This window comes from Plecotus auritus (genome assembly GCF_963455305.1).
Source record: "Plecotus auritus genome assembly, chromosome: 6".
NCBI lineage: Eukaryota > Metazoa > Chordata > Mammalia > Chiroptera > Vespertilionidae > Plecotus > Plecotus auritus.
The window spans coordinates 94,731,349-94,748,340 of record NC_137773.1 but is presented as its reverse complement, the minus strand read 5'-3'; the positions used below and the strand labels follow the sequence as shown (position 1 = coordinate 94,748,340).

At 40.2% G+C, this 16,992-nt stretch overlaps 1 protein-coding gene across 1 annotated transcript; it reads right to left on the bottom strand.

Moving 5' to 3' along the window:
* Positions 1-16,038: 16,038 nt before the first annotated feature.
* LOC308250415 (olfactory receptor 7A10-like) lies at positions 16,039-16,992 on the bottom strand (the record flags this gene model as incomplete). The annotated part of the gene is made up of 1 exon (XM_080673015.1): positions 16,039-16,992. One exon carries the CDS (start codon positions 16,990-16,992, stop codon positions 16,039-16,041), a length of 954 nt encoding a protein of 317 aa, XP_080529141.1.

Genomic DNA, 16,992 nt, shown 5'->3' with positions numbered 1-16,992 from the left:
TTATAACCATGGTTTTGAATTCTATATCCAGTCATTTGTTTTCCTCCATTTCTTTCATTTGTGATCTGTTTCTTTGATGCCCCATTTTCACTGCTTCCCTGAGTTGGTAGGGTAGATTTGTGTGCTAGGTTTCCGATATGGCCCAGTGGGTCGGCCTCCCCACTTACCCTGAGGTGGATACTCTTGGTGCACCCCTTTGTGGACTGTGTGTACAGCCTTGTTGTAGTTAAGTCTTGATTGTTGTTGGTATCACTGGGAGGAATTGACCTGCAGGCCAGTTGGCTGTAAGGATCAGCTGTGTCTACGCTGGGAGAAGTTCGGTGCTGGAGACAGCCTTATAGGATTAGACTTGCCAAATTGCAATAGCCTCTGTGCTCAGCTTTGATGGGGTGGGGTCTCACGGCGGAGCAGACAGTCTTGGCTTCCAGTCAGCCTTGCCCTTGTGCACCCGCGTCTCCAGACCTCTGCCTTCCCCTGCTCCCGAGTCTCTGCCTGAGAGTCCAGATTCCACCCATAAGAGCGTGGGTTCCCAGGGGCTCGCCTGGAACTGGGGTTCAGTGCAGTCAGAACTGGGGCTCAGTGCAGCCTTTGAGCGCACTGGCACGTGCGTGCCTCCAGACCTCTGCCTTCCCCGGCTCCCGAGTCTCCCCCTAAGAGTTCAGATTCTCCCCACAAGAGCATGGGTCCCCAGGGGCTAACCTGGAACTGGGGTTCAGTGCAGTCAGAACTGGGGTTTAGTGTCAGGAGCTTCCAACTCCTTTCTGCTAGGGAAAGCCTGTGGCAACCTCCACAGCCTTTGTGCACACTGGTGCGCCCGCCTCCAGTCCCCTGCCCGCAGTCGCTCCCCTCTGACTCCCCCTAATCTCCAAGTCTACAGGTGCCTTTCTCTGACAGTCCAAACTCTCCCCCCCCCCCCCCCGTATGAGCCTGGGTCCATGGGGTTTCGCCTGGGATTGGGGTTCAGTGCAGTCAGAACTGGGGTTCAGTGCGGTCGGGGGCTTCCTTCCTCCTTCTGCCAGAGAAAGTCAGCCAGGCTCTCAGCTTCCCTTCCTCTCTGCACGCACAAAGACCCCTTGCCGTACCTCCAATTCTCTGTGAGCTTTTCTCTTTCCTTCTAGTTGTAGAATTTCCACTCAGCCAGCTTTCCTGTGGTTCTTGATGGTGTCCGTTCTGTCTTTTAGTTGTAGTTTTGAAATTGTTGTGCCAGGCAGCAGTTTAGGTGCTTACCTATGCCGCCATTTTGGTTTCTCCTCCCTTCTCTTGTTATGTCCTTCACTTTGAGATCTATTTTGTCAGATATAAGTATTTCTACCCCAGCTTTCTTTTCATTTCCATTCGCCTGGAAAACCTTTTTCCATCCTTTCACCCTCAGTCTGTGTGCGTCTTTTTTTCTGTGGTGGGTTTCTTGTAGACAGCAGATATATGGGTCTTGTTTTCTTATCCAATCCGTTACCCTATGTCTTTTGATTGGGGCATTTAATCCATTTACATTTAAAGTTATTATTGATAGGTACTTATTTGTTGCCATTTTTATTCTTTACCCCTGTGTTCCTTCTTTGCTTCCTATTTCTTTTTTTTTTACAGCAGACCCTTTAGCATTTCTTGCATTGCTGGTTTGGTGGTAATAAATTGCCTTAGTCCTTTTTTGTCTGTGAAGCTCCTAATTTTACCTTCAATTTTGATTGATAGCCTTGCTGGGTACAGTATTCTTGGATTCAGACCCTTCCTTTGCATGACTTTGTATATTTCATTCCATTCCCTTCTGGCCTGATGAGTTTCTGTTGAGAAATCAGTCGCTAGTCTGAGGGGGGTTCCTTTGTAGGTAACTTTCTTTTTTTTTCAAAATTTTTTATTAAGGTATTATATGTGTACATATCTTACCATTGCCCCCCCCCCCCACCCCACTCCCATACTTGCCCTCACCCCCCAATATTTTGCATGCATACAAGTCCTTCAGTTGATCTCTTATTTCCCCCACCTCTCCCTAACCTTACCGCTGTAATTAGACACTCTGTTTGATGCTTTACTGCCTCTGTAACTATCTTTTGGTTCATCAGTTTATAATGTTTTTCATTATCCCTAAATGAGTGAGATCATGTGGTATTTTTCTTTCATTGACTGGCTTATTTCACTTAGCATAATGTTCTCTAATTCCATCCAGGTGTCTACAAATGGTAGTAATTCCTTCTTTTTTATGGCAGCATAGTATTCCATTGTGTAGATGTACCATAGTTTTCTGATCCAGTCATCTGCTGACGGGCACCTAGGCTGTTTCCAAATCTTAGCCATTGTAAATTGTGCTGCTATGAACATAGGGGTGCATATATCCTTTCTGATTGGTGTTTCTGGTTTCTTAGGATATATTCCTAGGAGTGGGATTACTGGGTCAAATGGGAGTTCCATTTTCAGTTTTTTGAGGAAACTCCATACTGTTCTCCACAGTGGCTGCACCAGTCTGCATTCCCACCAGCAGTGCACGAGGGTTCCTTTTTCTCCGCATCCTCGCCAACACTTGTCGTTTGTTGATTTGTTGATGATAGCCATTCTGACAGGTGTGAGATGGTATCGCATTGTCGTTTTGATTTGCATCTCTCGGATAATTAGTGACTTTGAGCATGTTTTCATGTGTCTCTTGGCCTTCCTTCTGTCTTCTTTCGAAAAGATTCTATTTAGGTCCGTTGCCCATTTTTTTATTGGATCATTTATCTTCCTTTTATTAAGTTGTATAAGCTGCCTGTAGATGTTGGAAATTAAACCTTTATCAGTGATACCATTTGCAAATATGTTCTCCCATACAGTGGGGTTTCTTGTTGTTTTGTTGATGGTTTCTTTTGCTGTGCAAAAGCTTTTTATTTTGATGTAGTCCCATTTGTTTATTTTCTCTTTGGCTTCCATTGCCCTAGGGGCAGTATCAGTGAAGAAGTTCTTTTGGCATATGTCTGAGATTTTGCTGCCTGAGGATTCCTCTAGTATTTTTATGGTTTCCCGTCTTATATTTAAGTCCTGTATCCATTTTGAGTTTATTTTTGTGTATGGTGTAAGTTGGTGATCTAGTTTCATTTTTTTTGCATGTATCTGTCCAATTTTCCCAACACCATTTATTGAAGAGACTGTCTTGACTCCATTGTATGCTCATGCCTCCTTTGTCAAATATTAATTGCGCATATTGGTTTGGGTCGATATCTGGATTCTCTATTCTATTCCATTGATCTATATGTCTGTTCTTGTGCCAGTACCAGGCTGTTTTGAGGACAGTGGCTTTGTAATACAGCTTGAAATCTGGTATTGAGATCCCTCCTACTTTATTCTTCTTTCTCAGGATTGCTGTGGCTATTCGGGGTCTTTTTTTATTCCAGATGAATTTTTGGAGAGTTCTTTCTAGGTCTGTGAAATATGCTGTTGGTATTTTAATGGGGAGTGCATTGAATCTATAGATTGCTTTGGGTAGTATGGACATTTTAATGATGTTGATTCTACCAATCCATGAACACGGTATGTTCTTCCATCTGTTTACATCTTCCTCTATCTCTTTTTTCAGTGTCCTGTAGTTTTCCGCATATAGGTCTTTTACCTCCTTGGTTAGGTTTATTCCTAAGTATCTTAATTTTTTTGGTGCGATGGAAAATGGGATTGCTTTTTTAGTCTCTCTTTCTGTAAGTTCACTGTTGGTGTATAGAAATGCCATAGATTTCTTGGCGTTAATTTTGTATCCTGCTACCTTGCCGAATTCATTTATTAAGTCTGTTAGTTTTTTGATAGAGTCTTTCGGGTTTTTTATGTACAATATCATGTCATCTGCAAATAAGGACAGCTTTACTTCTTCTTTTCCAATTTGGATGCCTTTTATTTCTTCTTCTTGTCTAATTGCAATGGCTAATACTTCCAGTACTATGTCAAACAGGAGTGGTGAGAGTCGGCATCCTTGTCTTGTTCCTGTTCTTAGGGGAAATGGTTTTAGTTTTTGCCCATTGAGTATGATGTTAGCTGTGGGTTTATCATATATAGCTTTTATTATGTTGAGGTATGATCCTTCTATTCCCACCTTGTTGAGAGTTTTTATCAAGAAAGGGTGTTGGATTTTGTCAAATGCTTTTTCTGCATCAATTGATATGACTATGTGATTTTTATCTTTCAATTTGTTTATGTGATGTATCACATTTATTGATTTTCGGATATTGAACCATCCTTACATTCCTGGGATAAACCCTACTTGGTCATGGTGTATGATCTTTCTAATGTACTGCTGGATCCGATTTGCTAGAATTTTATTGAGGATTTTGGCATCTACATTCATGAGGGATATTGGCCTGTAATTCTCTTTCATTGTGTTGTCTTTATCTGATTTTGGTATTAGGGTGATGCTGGCTTCATAGAAGGAGCTTGGAAGTGTTCCTTCCTCTTGAATTTTTTGGAATAGTCTGAGGAGGATAGGTTTTAGTTCTTCCTTGAATGTTTGGTAAAACTCTCCTGTGAAGCCGTCTGGCCCCGGGCTTTTGTTTGCCGGAAGCTCTTTGATGACTGCTTCAATTTCTTCCATAGTTACTGGCATATTGAGCTGTTTAGATTCTTCCTGATTGAGTTTTGGAAGGTTATATTTTTCAAGGAATATGTCCATTTCCTCCAGGTTGTCCAGTTTGTTGGAATAGAGTTGTTCGTAGTATTTTTTAACCATCCTTTGTATTTCGGCGAGATCTGTTGTTATTTCACCTCTTTCATTTCTGATTTTGTTTATTTGGGTCATCTCTCTTTGCTTCTTGGTGAGCCTGGCTAGAGGTTCATCAATCTTGTTTATCCTTTCAAAGAACCAGCTCTTGGTTTTGTTGATCTTTTGTATTGTTTCTTTGGTCTCTATGTCGTTTATCTGTGCTCTGATCTTTATTATTTCCTTCCTTCTGCTTACACTGGGCTTTTCTTGTTGCTCTTTTTCTAACTCTTTGAGTTGTTGGGTTAGGTAATTTATTACCCCTGTTTCTTGTTTTTTGCAGTAGGCTTGTAGAGCTAAGAACTTCCCTCTCAGCACTGCTTTCGCTGTGTCCCATAGATTTTGGATTGTAGTGTTTTCATTGTCATTGGTTGTCATGATGTTTTTTATTTCTTCTTTGATCTCTCTGGTAACCCAGTCATGGTTTAATAGCATGCTGTTTAGTCTCCATGTGTTTGATTTCTTTGGGTTGTTTTTATTGTAGTTGATTTCCAGTTTTATGCCACTGTGGTCTGTGAAGATGCTTGATATGATTTCTATCTTCTTGAATTTGAAGAGACTTTGCCTATGTCCCAACATATGGTCTATCTTTGAAAATGACCCATGTGCACTTGAGAAGAATGTATATTCTGTGGCTTTGGGGTGAAATGTTCTGAAGATGTCAATTAATTCCATCTGGTCTAGTGAGTCATTTAGGATTGATGTTTCTTTGCTGATTTTTTGTTTAGAGGATTTGTCCAATGGTGATAGTGGGGTATTAAAGTCTCCTACTATGATTGTATTGCTGTCAATCTCTCCCTTGATATCCTCCAGGAGTTTTTTTATGTATTTGGGTGCTCCTGTATTGGGTGCATATATGTTTACCAGAGTTATTTCTTCTTGTTGGATTGCTCCCTTTAGTATTATGAAGTGGCCTTCCTTATCTCTTGTTATGTCCTTCAGTTTGAGATCTAATTTGTCAGATATAAGTATTGCTACCCCAGCTTTTTTTTCAGTTCCATTTGCCTGGAAAACCTTTTTCCATCCCTTCACCCTCAGTCTGTGTGCGTCTTTTTTTCTGAGGTGGGTTTCTTGTAGACAGCAGATATATGGGTCGTGTTTTCTTATCCAATCCATTACCCTATGTCTTTTGATTGGGGCATTTAATCCGTTTACATTTAAAGTTATTATTGATAGGTACTTATTTGTCGCCATTCCTATTCTTTACACCTGTGTTCCTTCTTCGCTTCCTATTTCTTTTTTTTTTTTTTACAGCAGATCCTTTAGCATTTCTTGCATTGCTGGTTTGGTGGTAATAAATTGCCTTAGTCCTTTTTTGTCTGTGAAGCTCCTAATTTTACCTTCAATTTTGATTGATAGCCTTGCTGGGTACAGTATTCTTGGATTCAGACCCTTCCTTTGCATGACTTTGTATATTTCATTCCATTCCCTTCTGGCCTGATGAGTTTCTGTTGAGAAATCAGTCGCTAGTCTGATGGGGGTTCCTTTGTAGGTAACTTTCTGTCTCTCTCTGGCCGCTTTTAAGATTCTTACTTTGTCGTTGGTGTTTGCCAACTTAATTATAATGTGCCTTCGTGTCGGTCTTTTGGGGTTCATTTTGCTTGGAACTCTGTGAGCTTCTTGGATTTGTGTGGGTTTTTTCTTCTCTATATCAGGGAAGTTTTCTGTCATTATTTCTTCAAAAAGGTTTTCTTTTCCTTGCTCAGTTTCCTTTCCTTCTGGAACCTTTATTTTTTGGATGTTGTTTTGTTTTGTGTTGTCCCAAAGTTCCCTTAGGCTCTCCTCCAGCTTTTTTTTTTTTTTTCTAGAAACTGCTCTACTTGGGTATTTTTTCCCATCTTGTCTTCTAGCTCACTGATGCGGTCCTCTGCTTCTTCTAGTCTACTCTTCATGCTTTCTATTGAGTTATTTACAGCAGCGATGTCATTTTTCATTTCTTCTTGGTTCTTCTTCATTTCCTCTTGGTTCTTACTCATATTGTTGAATTTGTCTTCCATTCTTTTCAGCCACCTTATGACCATTTCTCTGAATTCTTTCTCTGGCAGGTTGCCTGCCTCCATTTCGTTTACTTCCTTTTCTGGTGATGCCTGCTTTTCTTTCATATGCAGGTTGTTTCTTTGTCTCCCCATGGTCTCCCTTCTCTGGATGTCTGGTTATGTAGTTCTCTCTCTCCTTCGTTGATTTAAAGGCACAAAATACAACACAACCAGGTACAACACACAAGGCACTGAACAGAAATGTATTCATGATATTAATAACCTCCAATAAAGGTGACCACCAGAGAAAGGCAAATTAGGGGATAGGAGAGAAAGAAGAAGAGGAAAAAGAAAGAAATAAGAAGAAAAAAAAAAGGAGTGTGAAAATGAAATTGGGAAAAGGAATAAAAAAGTAAGAGAGACAAGAAAGAGACTAAGAGAGAAAGGGGAACAAACTATATATTTGGGGAGAAAACTCCAATAGAACAACCACTAATCCCAGCAAATGCCAGCAACAAGTACCTGGGGATTAATACAAACTACAACACCAACTAATATCAAGCAAGGCAAGGGAAAACAGAAGCAAAAAACAAACAAAAACAAAGCAAGAAAACAAACAAACAAAAAGAATAAGCAAAACAATCTTACAAAAAAACATAAAAGTTTGATGTAATCAATATTTGAGTAAACAACAACAAAAGTATAGAGAGAAAAACAATTTTTTGGATATTTAAGACAGCGAAGAGTGAGGTGTGTATGGACTTGGAGCAGGAGATTGTAGATTAGATATATAAGTAGGGTGAAATTTTATCAAGAGGTAAACAGAAAGAATAGGGAAAATCTAAAGCAGGAAAGGGGTAAGATAAACAGGACACCAAAAGGGGAAAGGTTAGGAAGAGAGTGATGGCATAAAGGTAGAGTTGAGATGGAGTAAAACAATGCTAAAGGAAATATGAAAATAGAAAGTAGAACACTAATCCCAAAGTAAAATAAAGAGAAAATAAAATGATACTTAAAAAATGGTAAAATAGTAGTAGTAATGATACTGATCGAAAATAAAAATGTAATAATTCAAAAGGTAAAATCAAGTGAGGAAAAAAGAAAAAAAAATAGTTTCTTGAGTAAAAGATGCAAGAAATGAAAATAAAAAAATAAAAATAAAAGATAAAAAAAATAAAATGTGCAGTAGTGAAGGTCATTCACTTCCTCTGTTGTTCTGTTTGGCATGCCTGTTTCTCAGTCTGGACAGTATTGCAGTTCCCTGCAATCCACTGCTCCTCAGTGTTGTAAGCCAGTCCTGATTTTTAAGCAGGCAGTGTGTCTTAATTTCTCGTATTCCTTTATTTTTGATTACACAAGAGTCAATTTATGATTCAGCCCCTGGGTGGCAGTGTTTCTGGATTGACTTCCGGGTCTATCTATGGCCTCTCTAGGCAGTGTTAGAGCCTTCTTTCCCTGTGGCACTCAATACCGGTTTGTGGAAGTGGGCTGCCTCAGAGCTGGCTCTCCGATGGTCACTCCCCACTCCGATCCCCATGTTCCAGAAAAACAACTTTCCCCTGCAGTCTCCCAGGGTGTCCCTAACTGGGTGATCCTATGTATTGGGCTTAGTAATCAGAAGCAAGGATTTGAAGAGGAAAAAGCCCAAGTGTGTGAACAATGGGTCTGCACTCAAGTCTAAGCAGCTGGCACACCTTTGAAATTCATAGGCTGTCCCTGCACGTCAGATCAAAATGGGTTGCTTTTTAGAGATCCCTTCTGTCAGCAGCTCTGAGGACCCCCATCCTCATTCACGGATCACAGCAGCCCCAACAGTCACGGATTTTTCTAGGCCCAGACTTCCCTGGTCCTCCAGCTCCCGCAGTGCACGCATTTCTCCCGCTGGGACCAGAGACCTCACCTTATCCCAGGCGAAATCTGACCTTTCCGTGGTGGAGTGTAGAGCTCCTCTGAATCCGCGTGTTTGCGCCAATTGGGGACTGGTGTTCTGGGGCTCGCAGCTGTTCGGTGGGTGCTGTAGTTGTGGATTTTCAGGCTTCCAATAAGCTCCACTTACCCTTTCAAGATGGTGTAGTCTCCATGTCCGAGCCTGTAGCTCCGGGAGGGAACTCAGCCACAGTGGGGGCTGCCCAGTCAGGGGAACCCCGTCTAGCAGTCCCCCACCTTCTCCTGGAGTTTAGCTGTCCCTTAACTTGCCAGCAAACACTCCTCATGCGACCCTCAGCTATTCTTTCTTTCTGCTCCGGGACAAGGCTCGGAAAACGTCTGTCTATTCTGCTGCCATTCCCCGACCCCCCAAGTAGTTTTTCATTGTATATACATATGTAGCACATCTTTATTCAATCACCTATCAAAGGACACTTTGGTTGTTTCTATGTTTTCACCATTGTGAATAATGTTGCAATGAATATAGGAGTACATATATCACTGCAAATAAATTTTTTCAAGAGGTACCCAAAAGAGGGGTTGGGTATAGGGCAATGCTCCAACTAACTGGGCCACCTGGCCAGGGCCTATTCATTTATTTTTGCTTTTGCTTCTCTTGACTTTAGGGTCAAATTCATAAAATTCTCTCTAAGACCAAGGTTCATAAATTCTGTACCTATGTTTTCTTCTGTGTACTTGTGTTGGCATAACATTTTGAGTAAAAACTGTATAGTCATGTACCAGTCAATGATGGGATACATTCTGAAAATGCATCATTAGGTTAGGTGACATCATAGAGTCACTTACACACACTAGATGGTACAGCCTACTGCACATGTAAGCGATGTCTATAGCCTATTGCTCTGTAGAGGAGGAAAAATAAACTTACCTCTTACTTTCTGAATTCTTGGCTGATACATCCTTATAATAAAATACTTAATAGGAGAAAAAGTAATAAAAGTTTAATAGCATGTATACCCTCTGTATACCTGGGACAGACTTAGGAAAACTAACTCCTTGAAATGCCTGAGCTACCACATTAACTACCATCTTTAAGAAGCTGTTGGAATAGGAGACAGTCAGTTATTGGAGGTTACCTGGAAAAAGCCCAGTAGACGGGGTCAAGTTGTTATGCATATTTAAGTCATTGTGTTTTGCATTAATAAAGTCCCCTTGTCCACTCCTGGTATGGCAAGGGAGACATCCTTACAAATGGAGTTTTTTCTTACAGATATAAATGTCTCTTACAGAAGGCAGCTTGTGTGTCTTCCATGTCTGCTGTTGCTTAAAATTAACCAGCTTAAAATAATTTTTATGCCAAAGAGACATATTTTGGGGTGACAAACTCTGTTCCCCTACAGTGCCTATGCTATAAACCTGTCTAGCCTGTTACTGTATTGAATATGGTAGGTAACTGTAACATGATGGTAAGTATTTCTCTCAAGCATTACATTATGAGATTACCCTGGTTATAATGTCAATAGGTGATGGGAATTATAATCTTATGGAATCACTATATAGATATAGATGTGAACCAGACTAATTTCAATTCTGTGTGTTGCATTTCATTTGATTTTTAAGTTTCATGCTGTGACTTTTGACTAACTGCACTGTCCTTAGTAAGCATATTGAAGCTTTCTAATTTCTTAAAATATAGCTATGAATATTGTTGTTAAAAATAGGTGGAATGGCATGACAACTGAGATAAATATCAATCTGGTGATAGTATTGATTATAAATAGCCATCTATCACAAGACCACCAGGAGGTGTGGTCCCTGACAATCTTTGGCCTTTTGTCTTGTCAATCATTAATATCCTAGTCTTATATAATAAAGAGGTAATATGCAAATTGACCATCACTCCAACACACAAGATGGCTACCACACAAGATGTGGTAACAAGATGGCCACCACAGGATGGTCAGCAGGGGAAGGCAGTTGTGGGCAACCAGGCATGCAGGGGAGGGCAGTTAGGGGTGACTGCACTGGCAGAGGAGGGAAGTTGGGGGTGATGAAGCCTGCAGGGGAGGACAGTTTGGGGGGGACCAGGCCTGCAGGGGAGGGCAGGTGGGCTAGACCAGGCCTATGGGAGAGGGCAATTGGGGGGAACCAGGCCTGCAGAGGAGGGCAGTTGTGGGCAACCAGGCAGGTAGGAGAGAGCAGGTAGGGACGACCAGGCTGGCAAGGGAGAACAGTTAGAGTCGACCAGGCCTGCAGGGGAGGGCAGTTGGGGGGAGACCAGGCCAGCAGGGGAGGGCATTTAGGAGTGACCATGCTGGCAGGGGAGCAGTTAGGCGTCGATCAGGATGGCAGAAGAGTGGTTAGGGGCAATCAGACGGGCAGGCTGGCAAGTGGTTGGGAGCAAGCAGTCCTGAATTGTGAGAGGGATGTCTGACTGCCCGTTTAGGCCCGATCCCACCAGGATCAGAAAGTGGGACATCCCTCAAGGGGTCCCAGATTGGAGATGGTGCAGGCTGGACTGAGGGACAACCCCCCACCCCCAGTGTATGAATTTCATGCACCAGGCCTCTAGTTATACTATAAAAAAACAACTAAATGGGTCTGTTAGTGGAGAATAATCTTTGCAAAATTTCTGGGTTGTCTCTTCTACTCCAACCCAATCTTCTGTAAATAAATGACCTTATAGTAAATTCTGTTATATCCTACAGCATTGCCTGCTTTGTTTCTTCATCTTTGCCCCACCATCTGGCAACCACTTTGTATACATGGTCCATCATTGACTAAAATGACCCAGAGGATGTGATAAATGCCGTGTTTAGTTAATTTACATAAGTATAGATAAAGAAGGCACCACATACTAAACCTGACAAGCTCAGGAGAAACCCACATGGTGGGCCTTACAAGCCCAGAGAGTAAAGTAACCACATAAGTGGTCTGAATGTAAATTTTTTTTACTAAAAGCAGGTCATGGTGGGTAGTCATGTAGGCTGTAGCTTCCTTGACATAAGTCAATCTTGAACTTTGAAATTGCCTATTGCCTTTGTGCATTTAAGATAGCAGACCTTTGAAAGGTCAGCGTAAACTTTTTTTCCAGACCCCTCGAAGTCACAACCATGGCACCAGACCACAAGACCACATGGTTATTTTGCTGCCCACGTACCATCCCTATGTGCTGTAAAAGTCAGCTATCATGTACCTACCAATGTAAAAGAACGTGTATCTGTTTGTTTTACTTTTTATCCAATCTCAGAGACGTCTCTGCTTTGCTTTCTTCCATCCTCTTACTCTACCAGCAATGAATTACATGTAACCCCTGACATCTCATCCTTTGATTCTAAAGTATGAAATAACCTGCAAAATTTCCATTTTCTGGAGCATTTTCCCAATCCCTTGAGATTTTCTTCCCAGCAGTTGTCAGTTTGGCTCAAATAAATTCATAAAAATTCCAAAAAATTATAACGTTGGTTGTGACTATGTAGGTGGAAATAATGTAATCACCGTGGTAACAGAACATGGAAGAATAGTTGAAATCAGAGGAAAGATGCTACACTGCTGGCTTTGGAGACAGAAAAGGGGTCACGAGCCAAGGAATGCTTGTGGCCATGAGAAATTGGAATGGGAGAAGAACTGGATTTTCCCATGAAGCTTCCAGAAGAAACCGAGCCCTTCGAACATTTTGATTTTAGTCCACTGAGATGCATTTCAGGCTTCTGATCGCAAAGACAGTAAAAGCATAAAATTGTTTTTTTTTTGTACCCCACTGCTGTAATTTGTTATAGCAGCAGCAGGAATTTAATACATTTATCAAATAACAATTTTTGGGAGAAAATGCAATTTTAGCTCTTAATTCATTTTATTAGCTTTCTTTGGTAAGGGCATTTGTGTTGAAATTTCACATTAAGCAGAGGAAAAAAATTCTAAAGTCAATTTGGTGATTCTGATCCATTAACAGATCTAGTGAATTCCCAATTTCGTAAAATTGAAACCAAAACAGAATCCCTTCTCAACCAAACCCCTACTCTCAATGGCCCACTTGCAAGGAAACAGACCTGAGAACCTTTTGCTGATAAATCAGGGTCTTGTGGCACTAGTCCCCGCTCTGGAATCTGTGATAACATAGTGACACATACCTTGAGTTGGTTTTATAACAACTGAAATGTCCTACCAGGTAGAAAACCACTGACTATCATCGACCACAGTCACATAAACCCCAGTTTAGCTGACATAGGATGACTGATGATCACAACTCCTAAAATAATCTCATTGTAACACCAGCTCCAACCAATCAGAATATACCCATGAGCTGATCACCCACTGAAAACCCCTATCCCCAATTTCACCCATTAAAACCAACTGCCAGTAAAGGAACCAGGATTTAGGGTTTTGAGCACTAGCTTTTCCATTCTCCTTGTACAGGGCTACCAATAAAGTGAATCTAATCTCTCCACTACAAATCTCATGTTTAGTGTGTGTGACTAACCTGGTGCCTGGTGGACAAACTCTTCAGTGACAGAAGTAAATGTGGTTCAGACTTTGAGGTCTTTGTGCATTAATATAGGAAATGTAATTTGTTACTAAAATTAAGGTCAACCTTCTATGTTACACTGTATCTAAATTTCTAAATTATATTAGTTTCATATTAATTTAATCATTCATTCCTTAATTTCAATGTCACCAAATTTCTTTAAAATTTTGTTTCAACATTAAAGGTGAGATTATTAGTGTGTCTGTGTTAGGTCTTTGTGTGTTTTGTTTATTTGAAAGAAAATCATATACAAATGTGCATACATGTATATGTACATACACTTCCTACCTATGGAAGAATTATTAGATATACTCTATGTTTAAAAAACATTTTATTTATTTCTACCATTATCTACCAGAATTAAGTTTATTATTCTATATCACCAGCAGAAATAAGGAAACAGAGAATCAGGTTAATTACATTTTTTATGATTATATAATAAAGCAATTAAAGCTTTTGTATGTTTTTTGAATTATATATATGAACCTTTGCAGTATGTACTGTTAATTTTTGCATAACTCCTTTAATTCAGCAAATATTGCTGTAACTACTGGTATGTTCATTTTATTTTATGTTATTATACTCCAATGAATTATTTTAAAAATTTCTTAGAACTCATAAATAGGTTCAATAATGATACATGATAAAAAGTAAATATATAATATTCATTTACATCTATATGATCAGTCAGAAGAGAAATTAAGAGAACAATTCAATTTCTAATTGCATCAGAAAGAATTAAATACTTAGAAATAAAGTATAAAACATTGCTAAAAATATTGAAAAAGGCACAAATAAATGAAAGATATTCTGTGTTTATGGATATTCTGTGTTTAATATTGTTAATGTGCATACTATTGTTAAAGAGAAAACCACAGGCCCAAAATGGCATCACTCCAGTTAAAAACCCATGATGCTAAATCTAGATTTCATACTGGATTTAATGGAAGTTTCAACCTCTCCCAGAAGCTTAATTTTAATCAAGCAGCCTTGAATTTTATGGTCAAAAACCAGTAAGGTAATCTGTCACATGGGCCCTCCATATTCCCCACAGAAAGAAGAGAGAATTTGTCTGATAGAAATCCTTCCTCTCCTCTTCCTCCAAATAAAAGATGTCATGGCCCCCAAATAATCCCTTTTTTTCTCTGTTTTTAATAGCTCCTTTCCCCTCCCTTTCTCCTATAAAAACCTTCTATTTTGTACATTGCCTCTGAGCTCCCCTTTAGTTCCCAGATAAGAACTTTTACCTCTCCCTTAAAGAATTTAAATTTTGAGTCTTGCCAATAGTAAGAGTTATCATCAGAGATAACATTTTGTGACCTATATCTAGGGCAGGGCAAATTTCTAATTACTGAGCCTTTTCTTCTTATTGTCCTAAATGTCCTTCCTCCCTTCTGTAGCTCCAGGTGCTTTACCTCATCTTTAGGTCAGAATGTCATATAAACGGTACCTCACTGTCTCTTTCTGTCTCTGAGCCTCTCATGTATGCTTCCAAGTAGATTCCACTGGGAGATTGGTATTTGGTAATCAAGTTTTGCCAGTAAATATGGAAGTAATAATTGTTTTCTATAAGTCTCAGTCTATTGATAATGATACAATAGGGTAGGAATGCCTGGGCACTGTCCTAGGTCCTACTACTTCTTTTGAGACCAGAGTCAATATCGTGACTAGATGGACCCTTGTGGTTCTTATAATTGCCACATTGGACACTCATCTAAATAAGACAATAAAACCTGGAAATTATGTATGAAATACAGGAGCATGTTTGTAGCACAAGTACCTGACTAAGCTGTTTTTCAAGGACATCCATCTCAGATAATCATATTGCCAGATGTATGACACTGCTGCTACATAAGCACTCATGTTGCTGCCACCCACGAAATTATCCTTTTATTTTTAATTTAATTTGGAACTTGAAATATATGCAATGTTATTTTTAATTAGAAAAAATTTCAATACAAGCAAAGGAAGGAAGTTCACATTAAACAATAGGTATATCTAGGAAGCAAAGTTTATATGGAATTAAACACAGAATTTTTGTGATTTTCACACAAGAGTAACATATTATTAAATTCCCCTTGTAGAAAACTCTGAGTAACCTAGATAACTGACCATTTGTGTGACCCTGCTTTTCCTTCCCCTGCCCTAATTCCAACTCTTATGTTTTAAAGAAAAAGTGAACCCACAAAAGCCTAGCCATCCTGTCTTGGAACTCAATACAGGCGGAGCCCTTCAGTCGAAGTCCATTTTCTGTCTCTCCGTCTGTATGTCTCTCTCTTTCACACACACACACACACACACACACACACACACACACACACACACGCATTCACTATCCTGTGTGGCATGTGGGCATGCTGGACCTGTGAGTAATAAAACTTACATTTTCATAGCTCCATGATGGTTGTTGCAATCATAATAAGGATCATAAGGATCCATCTAGTGATAACAATGGCTCTGGTCTGAGGAAAAAGTAGTAGGACACAGGCCAGTGCCCAGGAATTCTTATCCTATTGCATCACTATCAATAGAATGAGACTTATAGGGAACAGTCATAAAGTCTACAGTATCAGCAAGATCAGTTAAGGTACCAATGTACAAAGAATGAGGGACACATGGTGAACACCAGAACAAATTACTTACAATGATACAAGTCATTTGAGAAGAAATTATTGTTAAGACATCAATGTGGCCAGTGAATTAAATGAAAACTTCCAAATATTTCTGATCAAGGTTGGAAAAAACTTTGTGAAGGTACAAAAAAGACAAAGGGAACAACTGTCATATAACAGACAAAGCAGAGAGCTTAATAAAATGTTTACTTAAATTGTATAGAAGAGTTGAAACAAACAAAGGAAATTCAAGGACAGCATACAAGGACCAAGTCTGAAAACTACAATCTCATGAAAGAATCTCAATTTCTGGTTTTGGGTCTTGGAGCACTTTTTCTACCTTATTAGGATTGTCCCTTTTGTACCTGCCATCCCATGGAATCTTTTCAGGGCCCTCTTTATGTCCTTGTTCCTGAGACTGTAGATGAAGGGGTTCAGCATGGGTGTGACCACGGCATACATCACTGAGGCTGCTGCACTTGAGTGTGAGCTGTGGGTAGCAGCAGAGCTGAGATACACTCCTAGGCTTGTACCATAAAATAAGGAGACAACCGAGAGGTGAGATGCACAGGTAGAAAATGCTTTATACTTCCCCTGAGCTGATGGAATTGCACGTATGGAGGACACTATCTTAGAGTAAGAGTAGATGATACCAGCTAGGGGACCACCACCTAGTAGTGCAGTTACAAAATACATCACCATGTCACTAAGAAAGGTGTCGGAACAGGCAAGTTGGACAACCTGTTTCATTTCACAAAAAAAGTGTGTGATTTTAATGTCTGTACAGAATGACAGCTGCAATACCATTACACTTTGTAACAAGGAATTCAGGCCACTTATGATCCAAGACACCAGAACCAGCAGCCCACAGAGTCGGGGGTTCATGATGACCATGTAGTGCAGGGGGTGGCAGATGGCCACAAACCGGTCATAGGCCATCACGGTCAAGAGGATGTTATCCAACATCGCAAATAGTATGAAAAAATACATCTGTGTGATGCAGCCTTCATAGGTTATGACTTTGCTCTGTGTCAGGATGTTCACCAGCATCTTTGGGATGGTGGTGGAGGTGAAACAGATGTCTACCAAGGACAGATTGGAGAGGAAGAAGTACATGGGTGTGTGGAGGTGAGAATCTGAGGTGACGGCCAGGATGATGAGCAGGTTTCCCAACACAGTGATCATGTACATGGAGAGGAAAAGCCCAAATATGAGGGGCTGCAGTTCTGGTTCCTCTGAAAATCCCAGAAGAAGAAATTCTGAAATTGGGGTATCATTGCCTTGTCTCAT